Genomic DNA, 17932 nt, shown 5'->3' on the forward strand with positions numbered 1-17932 from the left:
TCGGCGAGGGCGCGACGTGTGCGTCGCGCGAAGAATCGGTCCGCGCGCGCGGCGGCGACGCGGCCGAGCTTCGCGTCGTAGACGACGGCGATCCATTCCGCGAACGCCCGCGAGGCGCGCGCGCGTCGCGTCCGTCTCGTGAACGTCTCGACGACGCGACGACGCGTCCGCTCCTCCGAAACGCGCTCGCGCCAGGTGTTAAACCCGGCGGCCAACGCGCGGCGCGCGCATCGCGCGATGGCGACGCGCGCGCGCCTCGCGCGACCCGCCGCCTCCGTCCACCGTCGAAACGCGCGCGACGCCGCGCGCGCGGACCAGCGCGCGATGAACTTCCGCGCGACGCCCCCGAGGCGTTTCACCTCGACCGCGCGCGCGCGCCACTCGAGAAACGCGAGGGACGACAGGCGCCGCGCGACGTGCGCGTTTCGGCGCTCCGCGCGTTTGAGCGCGACGGCGCGCGCGCTGCGGTCGCCGACGACGTCCGCCCACCGAGCGAACGCGCCGCGGAGGCGCCGCGTCGCCGCCTTAATTTCAAACGCGCGCGTCTTCGCGCGCGCGCGCTTCTCCCCCGCGACGACCGCGCGCCACGCCGCGCACGCGGCGGACGCGACGCGGTGCTGGAGGTGCGCGTTTCGGCGCTCCGCGCGTTCGAGCGCGACAGCGGACGCCTTCGCCTCGCGAATCGCCTCGGTCCATCTCGAAAACGCGCCTCCGACGACGCGCCTCGTCGCCCTTCCGCGGAGGCGCGCGCACGAGACGCGGACGCGGCGCTCGCGCGCGCACGTCTCGGCCCACGCGTCGTACGCGCCCGCGAGCGCGCGAGCGCGGCGGCGCGCGTCGAACCTGGCGAAGGCGCGAGCGCGCCGGCGGCGCGAGACGACGACGTCGCGCCACGCCGCGAACGTGAGACGCGCGAATGAACGCGTCGCGCGATGAAAGCGCGCCGCCGCGCGAGCCTCCGCGCGCGCCTCCTCGGCGACGCGGCGACGCGCGGTCTCTTCCTCTTCCTCGCGAATTCGCGCGGCGTCGACGGCGCGAACGCGCGAAATCTCTTCCTCGCGCGCGACGGCCGCGCGCGCCGCGAGCGCTTCTCGAGTCTCCGCCCGCCAGCGATGAAACGCGCGCGTCGCCGCGGACGCGTCTCGAAACTTCGACGACCACGCGCACAGGGACTCCCTCAGCGCGCGTTCCTTGACGTCGCCCACGACCGCGGCCCACGCGCGGACGACGCGTCCGAGAGCGCGAGCGCTTAAGCGGCGCGTCAGCGTCTCCGCGCGCGCGTCTCGCGCCTTTGACCTCTCCGCGCGCGTTCGCCACGAGGCGAAGAGCTGAGACTTCCATCGTCGTCGGACTCTGCGCGAGAGCCGCTCCGCCCACACGTTCGCGATGGCGAACGCGCGCTCCCGCGCGATGCGCGCGTCCTCGACGCGCTTGATCGTCTCTGCGAGCTCGCGCTCATGCCGTTTCGCATCCTCGAGCGCTCGCGTCCACGCCTGGAACGCGAACCGGCGCGCGCGCGCGAGGTGCTTCTCTCGCGTGCCCTCGGCGCGGCGCTCCGCGACGGCGAGCCTCGCCGCGAGCGCGTGCGGCCGGTTCAACCTCCGCTGGCACTCGAGCATCCACGCCATGAACGCCCTGCCGCGCATTCGCCGCTTCCCGAGCGCGTCCACGCGCGCTTCGACCGCGCGGCCTTTCGCGCGGAGGGTCACGAACGTCGACCACGCGCGCATCGCTCTCGACGCCAGGCGGACGAAGCCGCTCATCGCGTCGAGCGCCGCGACCCAACGCGCGTACTCTCTCCAGCCCGCGAAACAGCGACGTTTCGTGTCGTACCCGCGGCGAACGATGGAGAGTAACACGAACCGTCGCGACGACGACGCGTGGCGGTGGTGGTCGAGCCACGCGACGAACGCGCGTCGCGCGAGCGCCGTCAGCGATCGGCGCATCAGGCGCTCGGCGCGTCGAAGCGTCGCGCGCGCCGCGCGCTTTCCGTCGGCGACGTCTCTCCACGCGCGCACGCACCGCGATTCGCATAACCCGCGCGCGCGTCGAAGGACGCAGTCCTCGCGCCGCGTCGCCGCGACGACGTCGCGCCATCGCCTCCAGGACGTCCGCGCCGCACGCGCCGCGCGCCACCTCGCCGCGATGGACGTCTTCTCCTCCTCAGCGGCGCTCATTTCGGCGCCTCTCCTCCACGCTCGAAACGCCGCCGCCTTCTTCCGGAACGCCGTCCGCGCCTCGTGCCTCTCCGCGCGCTCGCTCGCCGCGCGCGCTCGCTCGCGCGCGTCCGCGACGACGGACGCGCATTCGCGCCACGTGCGCAACGACTCGCGCAGCGACGCGCGCGAGCGTCGCGCCCACATCCGCCGTAACGCGTTGGCGCGGTAAATGACGCTGCTGCTCTCCGCGTCGCGCGCGCGCAGCGACGCCGTCGCGGTGATGTGCCAGAACCGCACGACGTCGCGGAGTCGCTTGTGCGTGATGCGCCGCCGCAGGAAGATATCCGCGCGGCGCTCGAGCACCTCCGACGCGATGGACGCGCGCGCGTCTCGGCGCCACTTTTTAAAACACGAACGCGTTCGCCACGTTCGCGAGCGATCCCTCGCGAGCGCCTCCGCTCGCGCGAGCCTCTCTCTCGCGACCGCGCCGAGGACCGCCTCTCGCGACCACTCGCGCAGGATCCACCGCGTCGTGCGCGTCGCGCGAGTAACCGCCATTCGATCGGCGTTACGACGCGCGTCGGCGGCGGACGCCGTCGCGGCGCGCCACGCAGCGAGCGCGCTCTTAGGGTCGTTCCATACAAAAAATGTTCACCGGTCAGTTGAAAGGGGATGCGATCAAATATTGAAACCGGGCGATGGGTGAAACACGTTTGTATACGGCGGTCGTACTGTAGAACGCACCTTCGACGCGAAGTGTTTCCGCTTCCGCTCCGGCTTCAGAGCAAACGTCCGCAAGAGACGCTCGCTCAAGGTCATGATCTCGTCGCCCTCGTCGCGCTCGGGGGCCCATCCCGCGGTCGCGAACGCGTCGCCGCGCGAGGATATCGACGCGATGCGCTCGGGGGCGCCGTAAGAACGTGCCTCGTCGTCGTCGCCGCCGCCGACGCCGTCGCCGCCGCCGTCGTCGCCGCCGTCTGGGCCCGCTCGCGAGAGCCGACTTCTCGACCGCAGCTTCCCCGGCGTCGTGCTCACGACAGCCTCGCCGGACGGCAACGTGAGCCGTACGACGAGAAGGCACCGCCGCGGGGTTTGCCGCGACCGCACGACGATGAAGTCGCGCCCGCCGAGCCTGTCGAGGTTGCGCGCGGCGTCCTCGCCGAACGCCGACGCGAACGCGTCTCGCGTCGCGCGCGCGGAATCGCCGCCGCCGCCCCGACCGAATCGCATCACGCCCCACCCGCGCCACTCGCCGCGTTTCAACCGCACGCCGCCGAGGAGATTCCAGCGCTCGTGCACGCCGCGCGAGTCGCTGAAAAACTGCACGCGGTGCGGGGGTTTCCGTCGCGCTTGGAGGTACTTCCCGGTGAAGATCGACGCGAGGCCGAGCGCGCCGTACGCGGGCGCCGACGCCGCGTCGGCGCCACGCGTCGCGCGCTCATTGGACGGCGTGGCCGCGACGCCGCCACCGCCGACGACCGGCGTCAGCGACGGGATCGCGCCCCCGACGCCGCTCTGGACGCTGCCGCTCGTCGACGGCGTCGCGACGACGGCGGACGTGAACGTGAACGACGACGCGCTCTCTCCGCCGCCGCCAGCCGCGCGTCGTCCGCCGGAGGCCTCGCGTCTCGCGCGCCACTCGTCCACGACGACGTTCCCGCGCCAGTCCGCCTCCAGCCTCGCCTCGAACGCGGTCGTCGTGCTGTCGCGTATGGACGGCGGGAAGTCCCTCGCGGGGCCGCCGACGTCGCCGCCGCCTTCGCCGAGGCTCCACCACGACGCTCTGCGCGCGTCGTCGTCGTCGTCGCCGTCGTCGTCGTCGTCCTCTTCCGCGAGGTGCAGCGTCTCCGCGCGCCCGGGCGCGCGGCGCGACGCGTCCTCCGCGGGCGGGGAGTCGTACGGCGCGCACGCGAGAGGGTCCGCGACCGCGAAGACCTCGCCGTCTCTCGGGAGCCACGCCCACCGCGGCAGCGCTTCGCGGCGGTCGGCATCGTCGTCGTCGTCGTCGCGCGGCGTCGCGACGCCGCGCGGCGTGGTCGTCCGCGTCTCGTGTTCGCCGCCCGTCGTCGTCGCCGTCTCCGCGGGGCTGCCGCCGTCGGGCGTGCGGCTCGGGCCCGCGGGCTCGTGCGCGCGCTCGGGCGGGCTGTCGTCCGCGCTCGGCCCCGCGGACGCGAGGCCTCGCGACGGGTCCATCGCGGTTCGTTCTCTCTTCCGTGCTTAACAACAACAACGACCTCGCGCGGACGCCGCCGTCGCCGCGCGCTCGCGGCGTATCGCGCGCGCCGCCGCGCGCGTCCGGAGTCTCCTAAGGTCTAGGACTCCTCGCGCGGCGCTTCTCTCGCGACGCCTTCGCTAAAGGCGCGCGCGAGAGAGTGCGGCGCCGGCGAGGGCGTCGGTGTATTTGAATGGTGTGCGCGGCGCCGGCTGACGAGACCAAGATCAGCATGCTCGCTTCTGTCGTCGACGCCGCTCCTCAGACCTCGACGCACCGCGCGCGCGTTCCCGAGTCTTCGTCGCGATGCTGACGCTCCTCCGACGGTGCGCGCCTCCCCATCAGAGCCCCCACCGCCCGCCGCCGCGCCGCCGCGCGCGCGGGCGCCGCGACGCCGCCGCGCGCGCGTCGTCCGTCGACGGCGTCGACGGGGGCGTCGGCAACCCTAGCGATCGAATCGATCGAGCGATCGAGCGTTCGCGCCCTCGTCTCCGCTCCATCGCGCGTCGCCGTCGCCCGCCGCGCGCGCTCGCGAGGCTGACGATCTCCATCCTCCCCCTCCTTCTCCTCTCCCTCCTCGCGTCGCGTCGCCCGCAGGTGCGCGTCCGTCGCGCGGCGCGAGCGCGCGATCCTCCTCGCGCCGTCCCTCGCGCCGAGCGCCTCCGTCGCGCCGTGGCGATGGCGACGGCACGCGAGCAACGAGACGGGCACGAAGTACGACGTCGCGAACGGCCCGGGCGCGAACTTGCTTCGAATCCTGCGCGACGCGGAGAAGCCGCTGTCCGTCGCGCAAATCTACGCGAGCGTGGAGGAGCGCGATAGAGAGGCGCAGGGGGTGCACTCGAAGCGGCACATGAAGGGATTGCTGCGGTGGATGAAGTCCATACAACGCGTGTACACGTTGCCCGCGAAGAAGGCGTTCGAGGAGGACATCGTCAGCTTGCGCGCGTCGGGGAAGGGCCACGTGTTCAAGCTCACGGAGAAGGGAGAGAAGCACATAGCGAAGATCGACGCGAACGCGGGGATCGAGCGTCCGGCGGCGGCGGACGGCGGCGCGGCGGGCGCGGCGAGCGCGAGCCCGCCGCCGCCGTCGTGAGGCGACCGACCGACCGACCGACCGCGCGCGCGCGGATAGAAGCAGGACACCGCCGATAGTTCTAGAACGTCCTAATTCATTCGTATTGATGAGTGTGCCACGCTCGCGCGCGTCGTCGTCGTCGTCGTCGTCGTCGTCGTCGTCTCGCGTTCTCTCTCTCGCGCCCGACGTCGGCGAGCGAAGAAAAAATCCTCTCCCCGATCACGCCGGCACCCCGCCCTCGCCGCCGTTCGCCGTCGGCGTCTTCAACCCCCCCGCCCCCGCCCCCGCCCTCTTCTGCCGCTCGAGCGCCTCCATCCGCTGCTTCTGCCGCTCCGCGGACTCGACGAGCGCGTTCGCGAGCCGCTCCGCCTCCCACGCCTCTTTCTCGTACGTCTCAGGGTCGTTCCATACGAGCGAACGTCGGGGTGGAGTTCAAAGGCGTCAGGTGGAGTTGAAAGGCGTCGCGGGCGGGCGTTGAAAGCGAGGGGTGGGCGGAGAGAGACGACGGGAAAAGTCCTTAAGGATCGGCGTTCACCACGCGAACGCGGTCGTATGGGGACCAGTGTATAGAACGCACCTCGGCTTCCCGCGCCGCTTCCTCCGCGAGCGCGGCGGCTTTTTCCGCGTCTCTGACCGCCCTCGCGGCGTCCTTGTTCACCTCCTCCGCGGTCCTGTACTGCCCGTTGACGAGGAACAGGTACGGCGCCTCCGCGGGGGTCATCGTCGCGGTTGAGGCGGGGGCGGCGCCGCCCGACGCGCGGCCCCCGGCGCCGCCTGCGTTTTTCTGCTTTTTCTTCGCGTTTCCGCCGTTTCCGTCGTTCCCGCCGCGGTCGCGCTTGGACTTATCGCCTCCCGCGCTGCCCCCCCCCCCGGCGCCCTTCTCGCTCTTCACCTCGCTCTTATCCTTGCGGTGGTGGCTCCGCGCTCCGCCTGAATTCTTCTCCGACGCGGAGGACGTCTTCTTCGACCCGCCGCCGCCGCCGCCGCCGCCGCCCCTCGACCCGCCGCCGCCGGAGGAGCGGCCTTTCCCGCCGCGCCTCCCGCCGCTCTCGCTCTTCGTCGCGCCTCGAGACCCGTCGGAGGTCTTATCGTCGTCGTCCTGCGCGCGTCCGGGCGGGGACGAGGAGGAGGGGGTTGGACGGAGCGGTGAGCGCGGCGGCGCGACCCGAAAGGAATCGAAAGGAATCGAGTCGACCGCTCCGAGAATAATGAGACGCGTCGCCGTCGTCGCGCGCGACGTCGCCGCGGCGTCCGCTCGCCGATCGCGAAGCGGGAGCGATGCGCCGCCCGACGCGCGCGGTCGCGCGAGCCCGGGCGGAGATCGAGCGGCGGGCGGACGCGCGGCGGACGCGAGCGCGGCGGCGGCGGCGGCGGCGGCGTCGACGCGCCGTCGATCTCGGGACGAACGAAGCGACGACGGGAGAGGGGCGGTCGCGGCTCGCACCGTGTACTCCGACGAGCCGTTGTTCGGGTACATGTTCCTCCATTTATCCTGCGAGAGGCGAGGCGCGCGCGGGTCAGCGGGCGCGATCGCGTCGGCCGAGGCGGAGGAGGAGAGACGAGCGAGCGGCGACGCGAGGAGGAGACGGGGCGTCGCCGCGTAGATCGATCGTGACGCACCTTCAGGTCGACGTTGGAGCGCAGATTGAGCGTCTTGCCGAGGACGTCGTCCTTCTGGATGAGCCGCCACTTCCCCGGCCCGTACTTCTTCACGCCTCGCTTCAGCGCGTCCTCCTCCTCGACGGACCATTTCGTCTTCGGCGCGCCCATGCCTCCGGACGCGCGCGCGCTCGCGTGTGCGTCGTCCGCGTCGTCGTCGTCGTCGTCGGTCGTCGAGAATTCCCGTCGTCGCGTCGTCGGCGCGTCCGATGAGATCGATCGATCGCGATTTTTCGGGGAGCCGTTGGTCGGGCGCTGTTCGAGTCGTTGTTGACTCCGCGCCCCGCCGCGCCTCGCGCGCCACACGCGGACGCGCGCGGGCGCGCCACGCCACCCGCCGCTCCCGCACCGCACCACCACACAATGCCCCCCAGCGCGCTTAAACCCCCCGCGGGCGATGGCATCATCAACGGCGCGCGGCCGTACCGCCTCCTGAACGAGACGTCCATGAAGGACGGCTGGCGTCGCGTCCGCGTCGTGGGATGCCTCGCGCTGATATTCTTCGTCCTCGGCTGTCTGTACCTGATATACGAGCTCGCGTGGTACAACGTCCGCGACCGCGACGCGCGCGACATGGCGTGGGACTACAGGGTCACGTCCGCGGCGTCGCTGACGTTCCACAAGTACTTCCGGATGGTCTCGTGGGCGACGTATTACTACATCAACGCCGCGGCGGACGTGTTCCGAGAGGTGGTCGTCGCCGGGTACGATCGACCGGTCGTCCTGTTCCTGCAAGGAGGCACGTGCACGAGGACGGTGACGGTCCCGTGCCTCCTCGCGAAGCCGTCCTGGAGAGATACCGCGACGAACGGTCAGCTCAACGTCGCCACGGAGGCTGGCACGTGGGCGGTGGGGAACGGGAAGTGCATGAAGTCCGCGGCGACGACGTTTGCGAAATCGCTCGTCGACGCCACCGACGCGAACTGCGGCCTCGGCGTCGACGACACCCCGATGTACGCCTCCGGCGCGGATATGGCGCAGTATTACGTCACGCGATACGATGAGCTCAACGCGATGCGCGCGGCGATCACGGTGGCGTGCAACGACGGGGTTGTCGGGTCCACGCCGACCGCGTGTAAGATTCCAACCGCGGGTTCGCAGAATCAAGCCCTGGCCGCGGCGCCCCCGATTTTGGAGACGTGCGGGTCGACGGCGTACGACATCTCGTCCACGACGGCGACGTGGACGTACTGCCAGTGGCTGTCGTGGGCGGATAATAACTACGGGCTCACGGGGTCGGGGAGCCTCGCGACCGGCACGTGCACGATTTCCATAGACGTCGACGTGTGCGTGCAGACGACGGCGGCGTTGCAAGTCGCCGGGCAAGTCTCCGGGAACGCCGGCGCCGTCGCCATTCGCGACGTCGCCGGCGCGTTCTCGAGCTCCAACGTCCACACGCAGGCGATCGTGTCCTCGTTGACGTCCACGCCGGGACTGGCGGTCGTAACGTCCAACCAAGCGACGTTATCGTTATCCTCTGCGGTGACGCCGTACTACCCGGCCACGGACACCGCGGATGTGACGTATCAAATCTCCACCGCCTACGTCCCGCAGATTACGATCACGAACTTCGTCACCGCCGCCGCCGCGGTCGCCGGCGGCGGCGCCATCTCCGGATACGCCCTGCCCCCGAGCGACTCCGCGACGTCGTTCACGCAGTACTACGGCTTCTACCAGGGCGTCACGATCAACGGCGTGCGCGCGACGCTCAATTACACCTACGAGACGTCCGACGACTGGAAGACGCGCGCGGGGTACTTTGACGCGGCGTTTTGGCCGTGGAAGACGCCGTGCGGCGACACCGCGCACAACGTCACGACCTTCTCGCTGTTGAACTCGCCGCTGACCGTGACGTCCTGGCCCGCGTACAACGGCCAGGGTGCCGTCCCGGTGATCCCCGTGGTCGTCTTCGGGACGACGACGCGCGTCCCCGCGTACCAGAGCGACTGCGACTTCGACGCCGTCGCCGCGGCCGCGGGGACGGGCGTCTTGACGTGCGCCGCCGCGAGGTTGAGCCACGTGGAGATTCGGGTGGCGTTCACGCCCGTCGCGAGCGCGACGTTCGGCGCGTGGCGCGTCGTGGACGTGGTGCCGACGTACGGCGCGGCGACGAGCGGCACGGAGGCGACGTTGATCGCGAAGTGGGGCACCACGCAGACGATGACGGTGACGCTTCGAGACGCGGGCGCGCCCGAGGCGCTGACGACGCCGGCGCTCAACACGCAGTGGAACGTCGTGTGGGCGATCACGCTGTTCAGCGCGTTCGCGGTGAGCGCGCCGGTGTACGTGTTGTTGATGATGACGGTGGAGGAGAACGTGTGCATCAACCAAGGGAAGCCGCCGCCGGGTTGGAAGTGGGACGTGCGCTTCCGCGGGTGGTAGAGAAGAGTCTCGTCGGCGCGGCTGTCGTAACTTTTTGGATTTTATTAGCAGAGCGTCGGTCGGTCTGTCATCGTTTCCCTCTCCCGCCGCGGCCTTTCCCGCCGCCGCCTCTTCCTCCTCCACCCTTCCCGCCTCTCCCGCCGCCGCCGCCGCCGCTCTCTTCCTCGAACATGTCGTACGCCAAGTCGTCGAACAACCCGTCCGGGTCGTCGTCCTCCTCGAGCTCGTTCATCACCTCCTCTACGTTCCTCTCCAGCTCTTCGTCGTCCTCGTCGTCGAACACGACGAGATGCGTCCGGCGCTCCGCGTCGTCGGCGGCGTCGTCCCCAGAAGTCTCCTTCGTCACCAGAAGCACCGGGTTCATGGGCGCGTACACGAGGTACCGCGACCCCTTGGACGAGAACGTCAGGATCTCGATCCCTTCCGTCTCGTCGCCGGCGCCGTCCCCCGCGTCCATGAGCAACGCGTCCGTCTCGTTGAACCGCACCGCGCCGCGCACCGTCATGCAGAACGCGCTCCTCTGCAGCAGCATGCCCTTGCTCGCGAGCGCGGAGGCCATGTCCGGGAGAATCTCCTTCAGCTCGTCGTCGCCGATGTCGCTGAGGTCTTCGTTCGGGTCGACGCCCTCGCCGCGCAGGACGTCGATGGGGTGGTCGAGCGGCAGGCACAGGCATCGCTCCTCGCCGTTCGCGAGCTTGAAGCGGCGGCGGAGCATGCAGAGGAGGGTTCGGTTCGTCTCCGGCTCGACGACGGTCGCGAGCGGCATCGCGAGGGGGATCTCGTCGGCGGACGACGCGGCGACGCGGAGCGACGCGGAACGTCGCGGACGACGACGACGAGAATAATGCGATGAACGATGAGAATCGACGCGATTCTTCAATCCTCCGACGCCGGGGCGGGCGTCGCGGCGCGACGACGCGAGCGCCGCGGCGCGCGGAGTGGCGACGCGCGCGCATCGCGCGTGCGGCGACGCCGCGGCGTGCATCGTGGTCGTGATCGCGCGCGTCGTGGACGCGGTCGGCGGGTGCGCTTCTGCTTGTGACGACGAGCCGCCGTCATCGATCAGGCTGGGGGCTTTTGGCGCTTTTCGCGGCGCGCGCGGCGCGCGCGTTTCCGGCCCGGCGATCGCGACGGTTTGCCTCCCCCGTCGCGTCCGTCGCCGCGTCCCTCCCCTCCCGCGTCGCGTCACACCGCCGCCGCGCGCACCCTACGCCCGCGCACGCTCGAATCGCCTCACCTAAAGAACCCGCCGAAAGAACATGTCCGCGCACTTCCAAGAGGAGCAGGCGTTCCCGGACGAGTGCGCCAACTGCGGCGGAAGGGAGGACCTCGCGCTGTGCTCGCGATGCCACAGCGCGCACTTTTGCTCGCGGAAGTGCCAGAAGGCGTACTGGCCGTTCCACAAGGAGTGGTGCAAGCGGAACGACTTCGCGGATCACGTGGAGAAGACGCAGCCGAAGTTCGCGCGATTCCTGCGGAAGCACGGGAAGCAGGCGGTCCTGAAAGACGGTGCGAGGCGCGCGCGATCCCAAACGATCCATCCCGCGCGACGATTCGATCTCGAATCTTAGCGTCCTCGAACGCACGTCGCCTCGTTTCATTTCATTTCATCATGATCATTCCGCGAACGCGTCTCAAACGCGGAATCCATCCCGCCCGTCCCCAACGTCGCGTTCTCATCATCGTCCTCCTCCTTCGCGTCGCAGACGAGGTCGATCGCGTCGAGCGCAAGGTGGTCAGCGTAGCTGACATGTACGGCGACGCCAACCCCAAGCCGAAGCCGCCGAACTTCGACGCGGAGGACATGCGAAAGATGAAACTCGCCGACGAGCGTCGCTTGATGGCGCTTCGCGACGCGGACCGTCACACCGTCGCCGCGCGCGTCGCCGGCGGCGCCGTCGCCGGCGCCGCCGCGATCGCGTGGGGAGAGATCGAAGTCGCGGAGGGCCTCGGCGTGGACGACGACGCCGGCCTGGGGATGAAGTGGCGGCAGAATCAGGTGCGTTCTATACAAACGAATTTCACCCATCGCTCGGTTTCAACACTTGATCGCTCCCCCTTTCAACTGACCGATGAACTCTTTTTGTATGGAACGACCATCAGACGTTCGTGGAGGTTTTCGTGTTGCTTCCGACGGGGTGCCCGGGCTCGCGCGTGGACGTGAAGCTCGAGACGGACCGCATCAGGGTCACCGTCAAAGGTGCGCGCGCGCGTCGCCCACCAATCACATTCGCGCTTTCCTTCCCGTCCACCAATCACGTGGCACGACGCCCGCCGCGTCGGTCGTTGACGCCTTCTTACTCGCCGACCGCGACAGGCGAAGACGTCATCCGCGGCGAGCTGTACGCGCCGATCAAAGCCGAGGCGTCGACGTGGTTGATCGCCGACGGCGTCCTCGAGCTCTCCCTGCTGAAGCGCAACCGCAGAGGGAACTACGAGAACGGCTCGAACAACGCGGAGACGTTCTGGTTCTCCGTCGTGCGAGAAGACGGCGGACGGAGGGACGACGCCGCCGGCGACGCGCCGAGCGGTTATGGGCGCCCCGCGATCGGCCCGCCGCGCGTCGCGTCGAGCTACCCGCCGAACGAGTACTACGAGGTGCGTCTCGTCTCGTTTTTCGCCTTTCGCGCGCCCCCGCCGCTCGGTTTCAACGCGCGTCGATCGATCGCGTCGGTCCCCCTTTCGACTGACCCTTTCCGCCGACCGCCAGAGCGCCCACGTCGCCGCGCCGGAGGGCGACGGGCCCGGGTACAAGGGGCGGGCGAGCTCGAACCGGCCGATGATCAAGAACAAGCCGAACTAGGAGAGCGCGACGCGACGCGGCGGGATGGGGACGGGCGGAAGAGATCGATGAGTGGATGAAGAGCGCGAACGCGAGGGCTTTCGCGAAAGGATTTGATGTTTGGCTACGATGCGGTTCTTTTCACCTCCACCGCTTATAAACCGCCTTATTACTACACCGCGACGTAGGATCGCAACGCCGCGGCGAGGTCGCCGCCGTGCTCGCGTAACCTCAACTCCGCTGCCTTCTTCTCCACCTCCATCTCGCTCACGATCACCGCGACGTCCGCGGCGTCGATCTTCACCTTGGCGAGCTCGCGCAGTCGCGCCGCCTCCGCCTCTTTCTCCGCCTTGCCCTCCTCCAGGAGCGCGCGCAGCGCCTCCGCGCGCGCGCCGGGCGTGACGACGTCCGCGGCCGCGGCGTCGTCGCCGTCGTCGTCGCGCCCGCCGAGACGATCGAGTCCTTTCGACGCCTCCGCGGCGGCGCCGGTCTGCGCGGGCGCGACGTCTTCGATCTCGTCGTCGTCGTGCTCGCCCATGGTGGTGTGGCGGCAGCAACGCGCGCTGTCGACATCTGATGCGCGTCGTTCGACGATGCGTTTCAAACCAAGCCCCGATCGAGCCAGCCGGTCAAACTGACCCGCACTTCTCCCAACCGACCGATAACCGACCGCGAAAAGCGCTGATTTCACCGCACGACCCGCGCGACTTTCCTCGGTCGTCCGCTCACAACGACCGAACGCCGCGCGGGGCGTCCCGGCGCCGTCTTCGCCGCCGCGGCGCGACGGCGCGCGCGGTGGACGGCACGGCGCGCGTCGTCGTCGTCGTCGTCGTCACTCGATGTCTTCTCCGTCGGGCCGGGCGCGGCGCGAGGACGGAACCGCGAGATCGCGATCGACGCGGTCGTCTCGGTGCTCCAAGCCGTCGTCGTCGTCGTCGCTCCTCCTTTCGCTCCTCCTCCTCCTCGCGTTGACGCTCGTCGCGGCGACGGCGCGCGTCGTCGTCGCGTCGTCGTCGTCGCCATCGTCGCCGCCGCCGTCCGACGGCGCGGACGACGCCGCGGGCGGGATCCCCGTCCTCGAGCCGGGAGGCGTCGGCGACGACGACAACGGCGGCGGCGGCGGCCCGCGGCGGCGCGTTCGGTTCGGCGAGAGAGTCGCCCTCGAGGATCTCGGCCCGATCATCGTGAACGACGACTGCACGATGCGGCGGATATCGAACTGGGACGCGCTCAGCGCGAGGGAACGACGCGGGGTGAGCGCGCGCGTCGTCGAGAGGAACGCGGCGCGGTTGGCGCGGTGTCGCGAGGCGGACGCCGCCGGCGGGGACGGGGATGGGGACGGCGGGGACGGGGACGGGGGCGGGGGCGGGGACGGTGGGGTGGGGGACGACGCGGCGGCTTCGATCGGCGGCGACGTCGAGCGCGTCCGCGGGGACGAGCGCGGAGACGACGGAGACGTCGCGAGAGAGAGGGGCGGCAGAGAGGAGTTGTAGAAGCGTACAGTAGATATCGAAACGAAACAGAAGAATAACGGAAGAGAAGGAAAAATCTAAAAGTAGTCCGGCCCTGTTCATCGGTCAATTGAAAGAGCACGCGATCAAATGTTGAAACCGAGTGGTGGGTGAAAAAGGTTCGCGCGCTTGCTAAACGAAGCGAAGAAATCTTACACGTGGACGTGTTTCCTGTGAGCACGATAGGGCAAAGATCTCGCGCTCCATTCGAAGGGGCGCGCGCCCGTCTCGCCGCCGCGTCGCGTCATGCCGGAGGGCGATAAACCCCCTCCCCCTGCGGAGGGCACGCCGGTCTCCGTGACCGTCGGCCAGCCCGCGCCGCCCGGCTCGACCGCGAGTCTCGCGCGCGCGCACCCCGTCGATCTCGCCGGCTCGGGGCCGTCGCAAACGGGCCCGCCCACGACGAACGGCGCGATTCCCGTCGCGCCCGCGGCCTCGAGCGAGACCCCGCACCGCGCGGACATCAGCGTCACGCAGTGGAGCGGCCAGGTCGCCCCGCGCGGCGTCGCGATGCACCCCGCGCTCGGCCCGATGTACGCGCACGACGCGAACTACCTCCTCTCCACGACCGCGGACCTCGACCCGGACGTCTACCCGCGCGGGATGGGGATGCGCGTGCTCCCGAGCGCGCACGATCTGGGGCACTTCGACGGCCGCGTCCTCGACGCGTCGTCGTCGTACTACAGCACGAACCTGTTCGACTGCCACAAAGATCTGGACGCGTGCGTATGGGGCGCGCTGTGCACGCCGTGCCAGCTCGGCGAGTCCGCGCGCGACGGACGCGCGGGCGACTGCTGCGGCGTCGCGACCGCGATCGTCGTCTCGCTGGGTCTCCTCAACCAGCTGCTGCCGTGCCTGGGCAACTTCGTCGCGGGCGGCTTCGCGGCGACGGTGACGAACCGCGTCGCGCTCAATTACGGCATCACGGAGCCGACGGACCTCATCACAGCGTGCGCGTGCATGCCGTGCGTGTCGTGCCGCCTCGCGCGCGAGATCAAGCGCCGGACCGCGATGGGACAGGAGCCGATCGACTTCCATCAGTTGTGGCTGGCGTCGGGCGGGAGAATAAACCCGTGGCAGTTCGCGGAGCTGGCGCGCCCGCGCGCGCAGGAGATGTCGCGCGACGACGCCGACGGGGAACCGACCAGCCGGGATACGATGGTGACGTACGTCGCCGTGGTGGGAGGGGACGACGCCGACGGCGTGCAGGTGCAAGGGGTCGCCGTCGCGGAGGAGTGCGGGGGGGACGGGAAAGGCGCGGCTAATGCGGCGGCGGCGAAGGAGGCGGCGCCGGACGCGGACGGGGACGAGAAGCTTCTCCCGCAGGTGTGATCCGATCCGATCGTGTTTGTTTGCAGTAGTGTACCCTCGCTTGTAACACCAGACGATTCGCCGACCCGAGCCGGGTCGCGCGCGACAACAGAAACTAGAGCATGAGTTGTCTACTACCTTCGTACGAAGGTATGATAGATCTACGCGTCTGCTCGTAAACAGAAGAAAGACGCTAAAAGGCGTCTTCACCACCACCCGCTCTTTTTCTTCGCCTTCGCCTTGACGTGCTTGAGTCTCTTCGCGAGCGCCGCGTTCGCCTTCGTCCGCGAGACGGCCAGCTTCTCCAACGCGGCGCCGAGCGCCTCGCGTTCGAACATCAGAGGCACGAGTCCGGCTTGGCGAATCTCCACTACCAGGCACCTCCCGTCGTCGCCCTCGTTCCCCTCCTCCTCCTTCTCCGCGCCCGGGAGCTTCGCTATCATGTTCGGCATCGCCCGCACCGTCGCGCACCGCGCGCCGTCGTCCGAGTGCGCGGCCATCTCGCCGAAGACCTCGCCGACGCGCAGCGTGCCGAGCGCGACGCGCTCGCCGTCGGGCGTCGTCGTCGACGCCTCCAACTCGCCCGACGCGACGACGAAGATCGACCCGCCGCGTTCGCCCTGGGATATCACCGCGACGCCGGGGTCCACGGCGTAGCACTCCGCGTGCCCGGCGTCGAACAGCGACGCGACGTCCGCGGTGGACAGCGCGCGGAACACCTCGACGTGGTCGCGCGTCCACTCGCCCCACCGCCTCGGCGGCCACGCTTCCATGCCTTTTTTGGTAATTTTCGTCTCGTCCCCTCCCGGCGTCGACGCGCCGCCCGGGGTATCCCTCCCGTCGCCGCCGTCCATCGTCGCGAGCGATCGCGACGAGCTCGATCGCTGGCTCAGGCTCGCGCTTAGGCGTCGCTTCATCGACAGCGACGCGCCGAGCGCGCGCTTCCAATTCGAATTCGCGTCGGCGTCGCCCCCCCCTCGACCTTGAGCATCGATGAGCTCGCGGACGGTCTCCTCCACGCCGCCCAGCGCGTCGAGGACCTCGCGGTGCATCTCCTCTCTCGCCGCCGTTTGCTCCTCGTGTCGCCGCTCGACCGCGTCGATGATCTCCGGGAGCGCGATCTGCGCGGTCTCGTGCACCACCGCGACGGCGCTGCGGTGTTGAAACTCGCGCGTCATCTTCTCGCCGTGCTCCGCGAGCGCGCCGGTCAGCGGGTGCAGGACTTGGTCGCGCAGGTTGAACACGCGCTCGTTCGTCTCCGCGATCGATCTCGCGAGCGTCTCGACGACGGCGCGAAGCTCCGAGAGCTCCGCGCTGTTGCGGTAGTTGGACGCGAGGATGTCGTTCTGCTTCGCCGCGATCGAAGCGATGGCCGCGTCGAGATGCGCGATTCCCGGGTCCGCGCGCATGACCGGGCCGCCGTAGCCGTACTTTGGCTTCAGCGAGCGCATCTTGTCGAGGTAGATGGCTTCGACGTCCGCGGCGTGCGGGTCCGCGGGAGGCATCGCGGCGGCGGAGTGACGCGCGGCGCGGCGCGGCGCGTTCTGTCGGATTCTGTCGGAATTGCCGAGAGTCGCGTGCGGTGCCGAGAAATTTTGATTTCGCTCCAGTCGTCTGTGCGCCTACGCTACGTCGACGCCTCTATCGCTCGCGCGGCCGCGTCGTCCTCGACCGCATATGCCTCCTCTTCCTCCCCCGCGCCCCCTACCCCCTCCCCACCCCCACCCCCGCCCTCGCCTCGCGTCGGACGCGCGCGCAGCCAGATGTTCAGCGCGAATTTCTCCCCCGCCTCCACGGGCTCGCCCGCGTGCGTCGTCCTCGGATCCTCCTTTCCGTCGTCGTCGACGTTCCACCACAGCACCGCGTCTCCCACCCTGGGGTCGAACCCCAGATGAAGCTTCGGGAACGTCGTCCGACCGCCGCGCGTCGGCTCGCGGAGGTACGCGAGGAGCGTCACCACGCGCTGGCCGCCGCGCCGGGTCTTTTCCTCGAACGTCGCGCCCGCGGGGTCGAACCAATCGCAGTGTGGATCGTATTTCTGAGAAGGGAGGTACCTTACGACTTGCGCGGGCTCCGCGTGCGCGGGAGTGAGGTTGGAGAGGTAGCACGCGCGCTGCACCGCGGCGCGAACCGCGGGGTGTGTGGACGCCACGCGCGCGTTCCAGCTCGTGCGGCCTTCGGACGTCTCGCCCGTCGTCGCCGCCGCGTCGGCGTCGGCGGCGGCGGCGTGTCTCACCACGAGCGAAGGATGCAACGCCGGAGCGGCGACCCGTATGATCTCCTCCGCCTCGTCGCGCGTGAGGAACCCCGAGATGGCGAACATCCGCGGATGACTCGAGACGCGCTTCGCGCGCACGACGCGCCCGTGGCACGACGTCAGCGTCACCGTCTCGCGAAGCGGGTCGCGCCACGTGACGTACCTCCACCGCTTTGGAAGCGACGGGAACGCGCGCAGGTCCGATACCGTACCGCCCCTGTGCGTCATCTCGTACCGCACGAGCTGCGCGAGGAACGACGGGTTCGGGCACGCCTTCGGCCTTCGCGAGCGTATCCGCTCCAGGGCCTCGCCGAGGGAGTGGCCCTCGTGCTTCGTCAGGTACGCCGCGACCGCAGCCGCGGACCGCGACTGTCCGAACGCGCAGTGCACGAGGACGCGCGCGCGGGACGGCGCGCTCGCCTTCGCGGCGGCGATGAACGCGCCGACGTCGTCGAGGTGCGAGCTCAGGAGGTCCGCCGCGCGCGTGTCCTCGACCTTGACGATCAGGCGCGCGATTTTCGTTTTCGTTTCCGCTTTCGACGACGACGACGACGTCGCGTCCGCGTCGACGTCGGCGTCGT

The 17932-nt window shown here is 69.9% G+C and overlaps 11 protein-coding genes across 11 annotated transcripts in view; 4 read left to right on the plus strand and 7 right to left on the minus strand.

Moving 5' to 3' along the window:
• The window catches only part of MICPUCDRAFT_39038 (uncharacterized protein), a gene marked incomplete at both ends in the record, with an annotated part of 10743 nt that extends 6391 nt beyond the window's left edge, over window positions 1–4352 (minus strand). Inside the window, 2 exons of the mRNA XM_003057470.1 lie at window positions 60–2783; window positions 2904–4352. Coding sequence (XP_003057516.1) covers window positions 60–2783; window positions 2904–4352 — 4173 coding nt within the window. The remainder of the gene's footprint in view (window positions 1–59; window positions 2784–2903) is intronic.
• Window positions 4353–4564: 212 nt separating this feature from the next.
• Window positions 4565–5467, plus strand: MICPUCDRAFT_56780 (uncharacterized protein; the record flags this gene model as incomplete). Its single annotated transcript, XM_003056996.1, has 2 exons — window positions 4565–4665; window positions 4969–5467. 2 exons carry the CDS (start codon window positions 4565–4567, stop codon window positions 5465–5467), a joined length of 600 nt encoding a protein of 199 aa, XP_003057042.1.
• A 201-nt stretch (window positions 5468–5668) lies between these two features.
• Window positions 5669–7219, minus strand: MICPUCDRAFT_56781 (single myb histone protein; the record flags this gene model as incomplete). The annotated part of the gene is made up of 3 exons (XM_003057471.1): window positions 5669–5842; window positions 6027–6941; window positions 7070–7219. 3 exons carry the CDS (start codon window positions 7217–7219, stop codon window positions 5669–5671), a joined length of 1239 nt encoding a protein of 412 aa, XP_003057517.1.
• A 252-nt stretch (window positions 7220–7471) lies between these two features.
• On the plus strand, window positions 7472–9490 carry MICPUCDRAFT_62682 (uncharacterized protein; the record flags this gene model as incomplete). Its single annotated transcript, XM_003056997.1, has 1 exon — window positions 7472–9490. One exon carries the CDS (start codon window positions 7472–7474, stop codon window positions 9488–9490), a length of 2019 nt encoding a protein of 672 aa, XP_003057043.1.
• Window positions 9491–9833: 343 nt separating this feature from the next.
• On the minus strand, window positions 9834–10250 carry MICPUCDRAFT_7829 (uncharacterized protein; the record flags this gene model as incomplete). Its single annotated transcript, XM_003057472.1, has 1 exon — window positions 9834–10250. A coding segment is annotated over one exon (417 nt), but the record flags the coding sequence as incomplete, so codon positions are not given.
• A 499-nt stretch (window positions 10251–10749) lies between these two features.
• MICPUCDRAFT_56784 (uncharacterized protein) lies at window positions 10750–12352 on the plus strand (the record flags this gene model as incomplete). Its single annotated transcript, XM_003056998.1, has 3 exons — window positions 10750–10999; window positions 11197–11489; window positions 11594–12352. The coding sequence occupies 3 exons, from the start codon at window positions 10750–10752 to the stop codon at window positions 12350–12352; spliced, it is 1302 nt and encodes a 433-aa protein (XP_003057044.1).
• Window positions 12353–12444: 92 nt separating this feature from the next.
• Window positions 12445–12810, minus strand: MICPUCDRAFT_56785 (uncharacterized protein; the record flags this gene model as incomplete). Its single annotated transcript, XM_003057473.1, has 1 exon — window positions 12445–12810. The coding sequence occupies one exon, from the start codon at window positions 12808–12810 to the stop codon at window positions 12445–12447; it is 366 nt and encodes a 121-aa protein (XP_003057519.1).
• A 187-nt stretch (window positions 12811–12997) lies between these two features.
• On the minus strand, window positions 12998–13846 carry MICPUCDRAFT_62683 (uncharacterized protein; the record flags this gene model as incomplete). The annotated part of the gene is made up of 2 exons (XM_003057474.1): window positions 12998–13591; window positions 13631–13846. The coding sequence occupies 2 exons, from the start codon at window positions 13844–13846 to the stop codon at window positions 12998–13000; spliced, it is 810 nt and encodes a 269-aa protein (XP_003057520.1).
• Window positions 13847–14029: 183 nt separating this feature from the next.
• On the plus strand, window positions 14030–15214 carry MICPUCDRAFT_56787 (uncharacterized protein; the record flags this gene model as incomplete). Its single annotated transcript, XM_003056999.1, has 1 exon — window positions 14030–15214. The coding sequence occupies one exon, from the start codon at window positions 14030–14032 to the stop codon at window positions 15113–15115; it is 1086 nt and encodes a 361-aa protein (XP_003057045.1). The 3' UTR covers window positions 15116–15214.
• An 86-nt stretch (window positions 15215–15300) lies between these two features.
• MICPUCDRAFT_56788 (uncharacterized protein) lies at window positions 15301–16599 on the minus strand (the record flags this gene model as incomplete). Its single annotated transcript, XM_003057475.1, has 1 exon — window positions 15301–16599. One exon carries the CDS (start codon window positions 16597–16599, stop codon window positions 15301–15303), a length of 1299 nt encoding a protein of 432 aa, XP_003057521.1.
• A 122-nt stretch (window positions 16600–16721) lies between these two features.
• Window positions 16722–17417, minus strand: MICPUCDRAFT_15413 (uncharacterized protein; the record flags this gene model as incomplete). The annotated part of the gene is made up of 1 exon (XM_003057476.1): window positions 16722–17417. The coding sequence occupies one exon, from the start codon at window positions 17415–17417 to the stop codon at window positions 16722–16724; it is 696 nt and encodes a 231-aa protein (XP_003057522.1).
• Between the last annotated feature and the right edge of the window lie 515 nt (window positions 17418–17932).

This window comes from Micromonas pusilla, assembly GCF_000151265.4.
Source record: "Micromonas pusilla CCMP1545 genomic scaffold MICPUCscaffold_3, whole genome shotgun sequence".
Lineage (NCBI taxonomy): Eukaryota > Viridiplantae > Chlorophyta > Mamiellophyceae > Mamiellales > Mamiellaceae > Micromonas > Micromonas pusilla.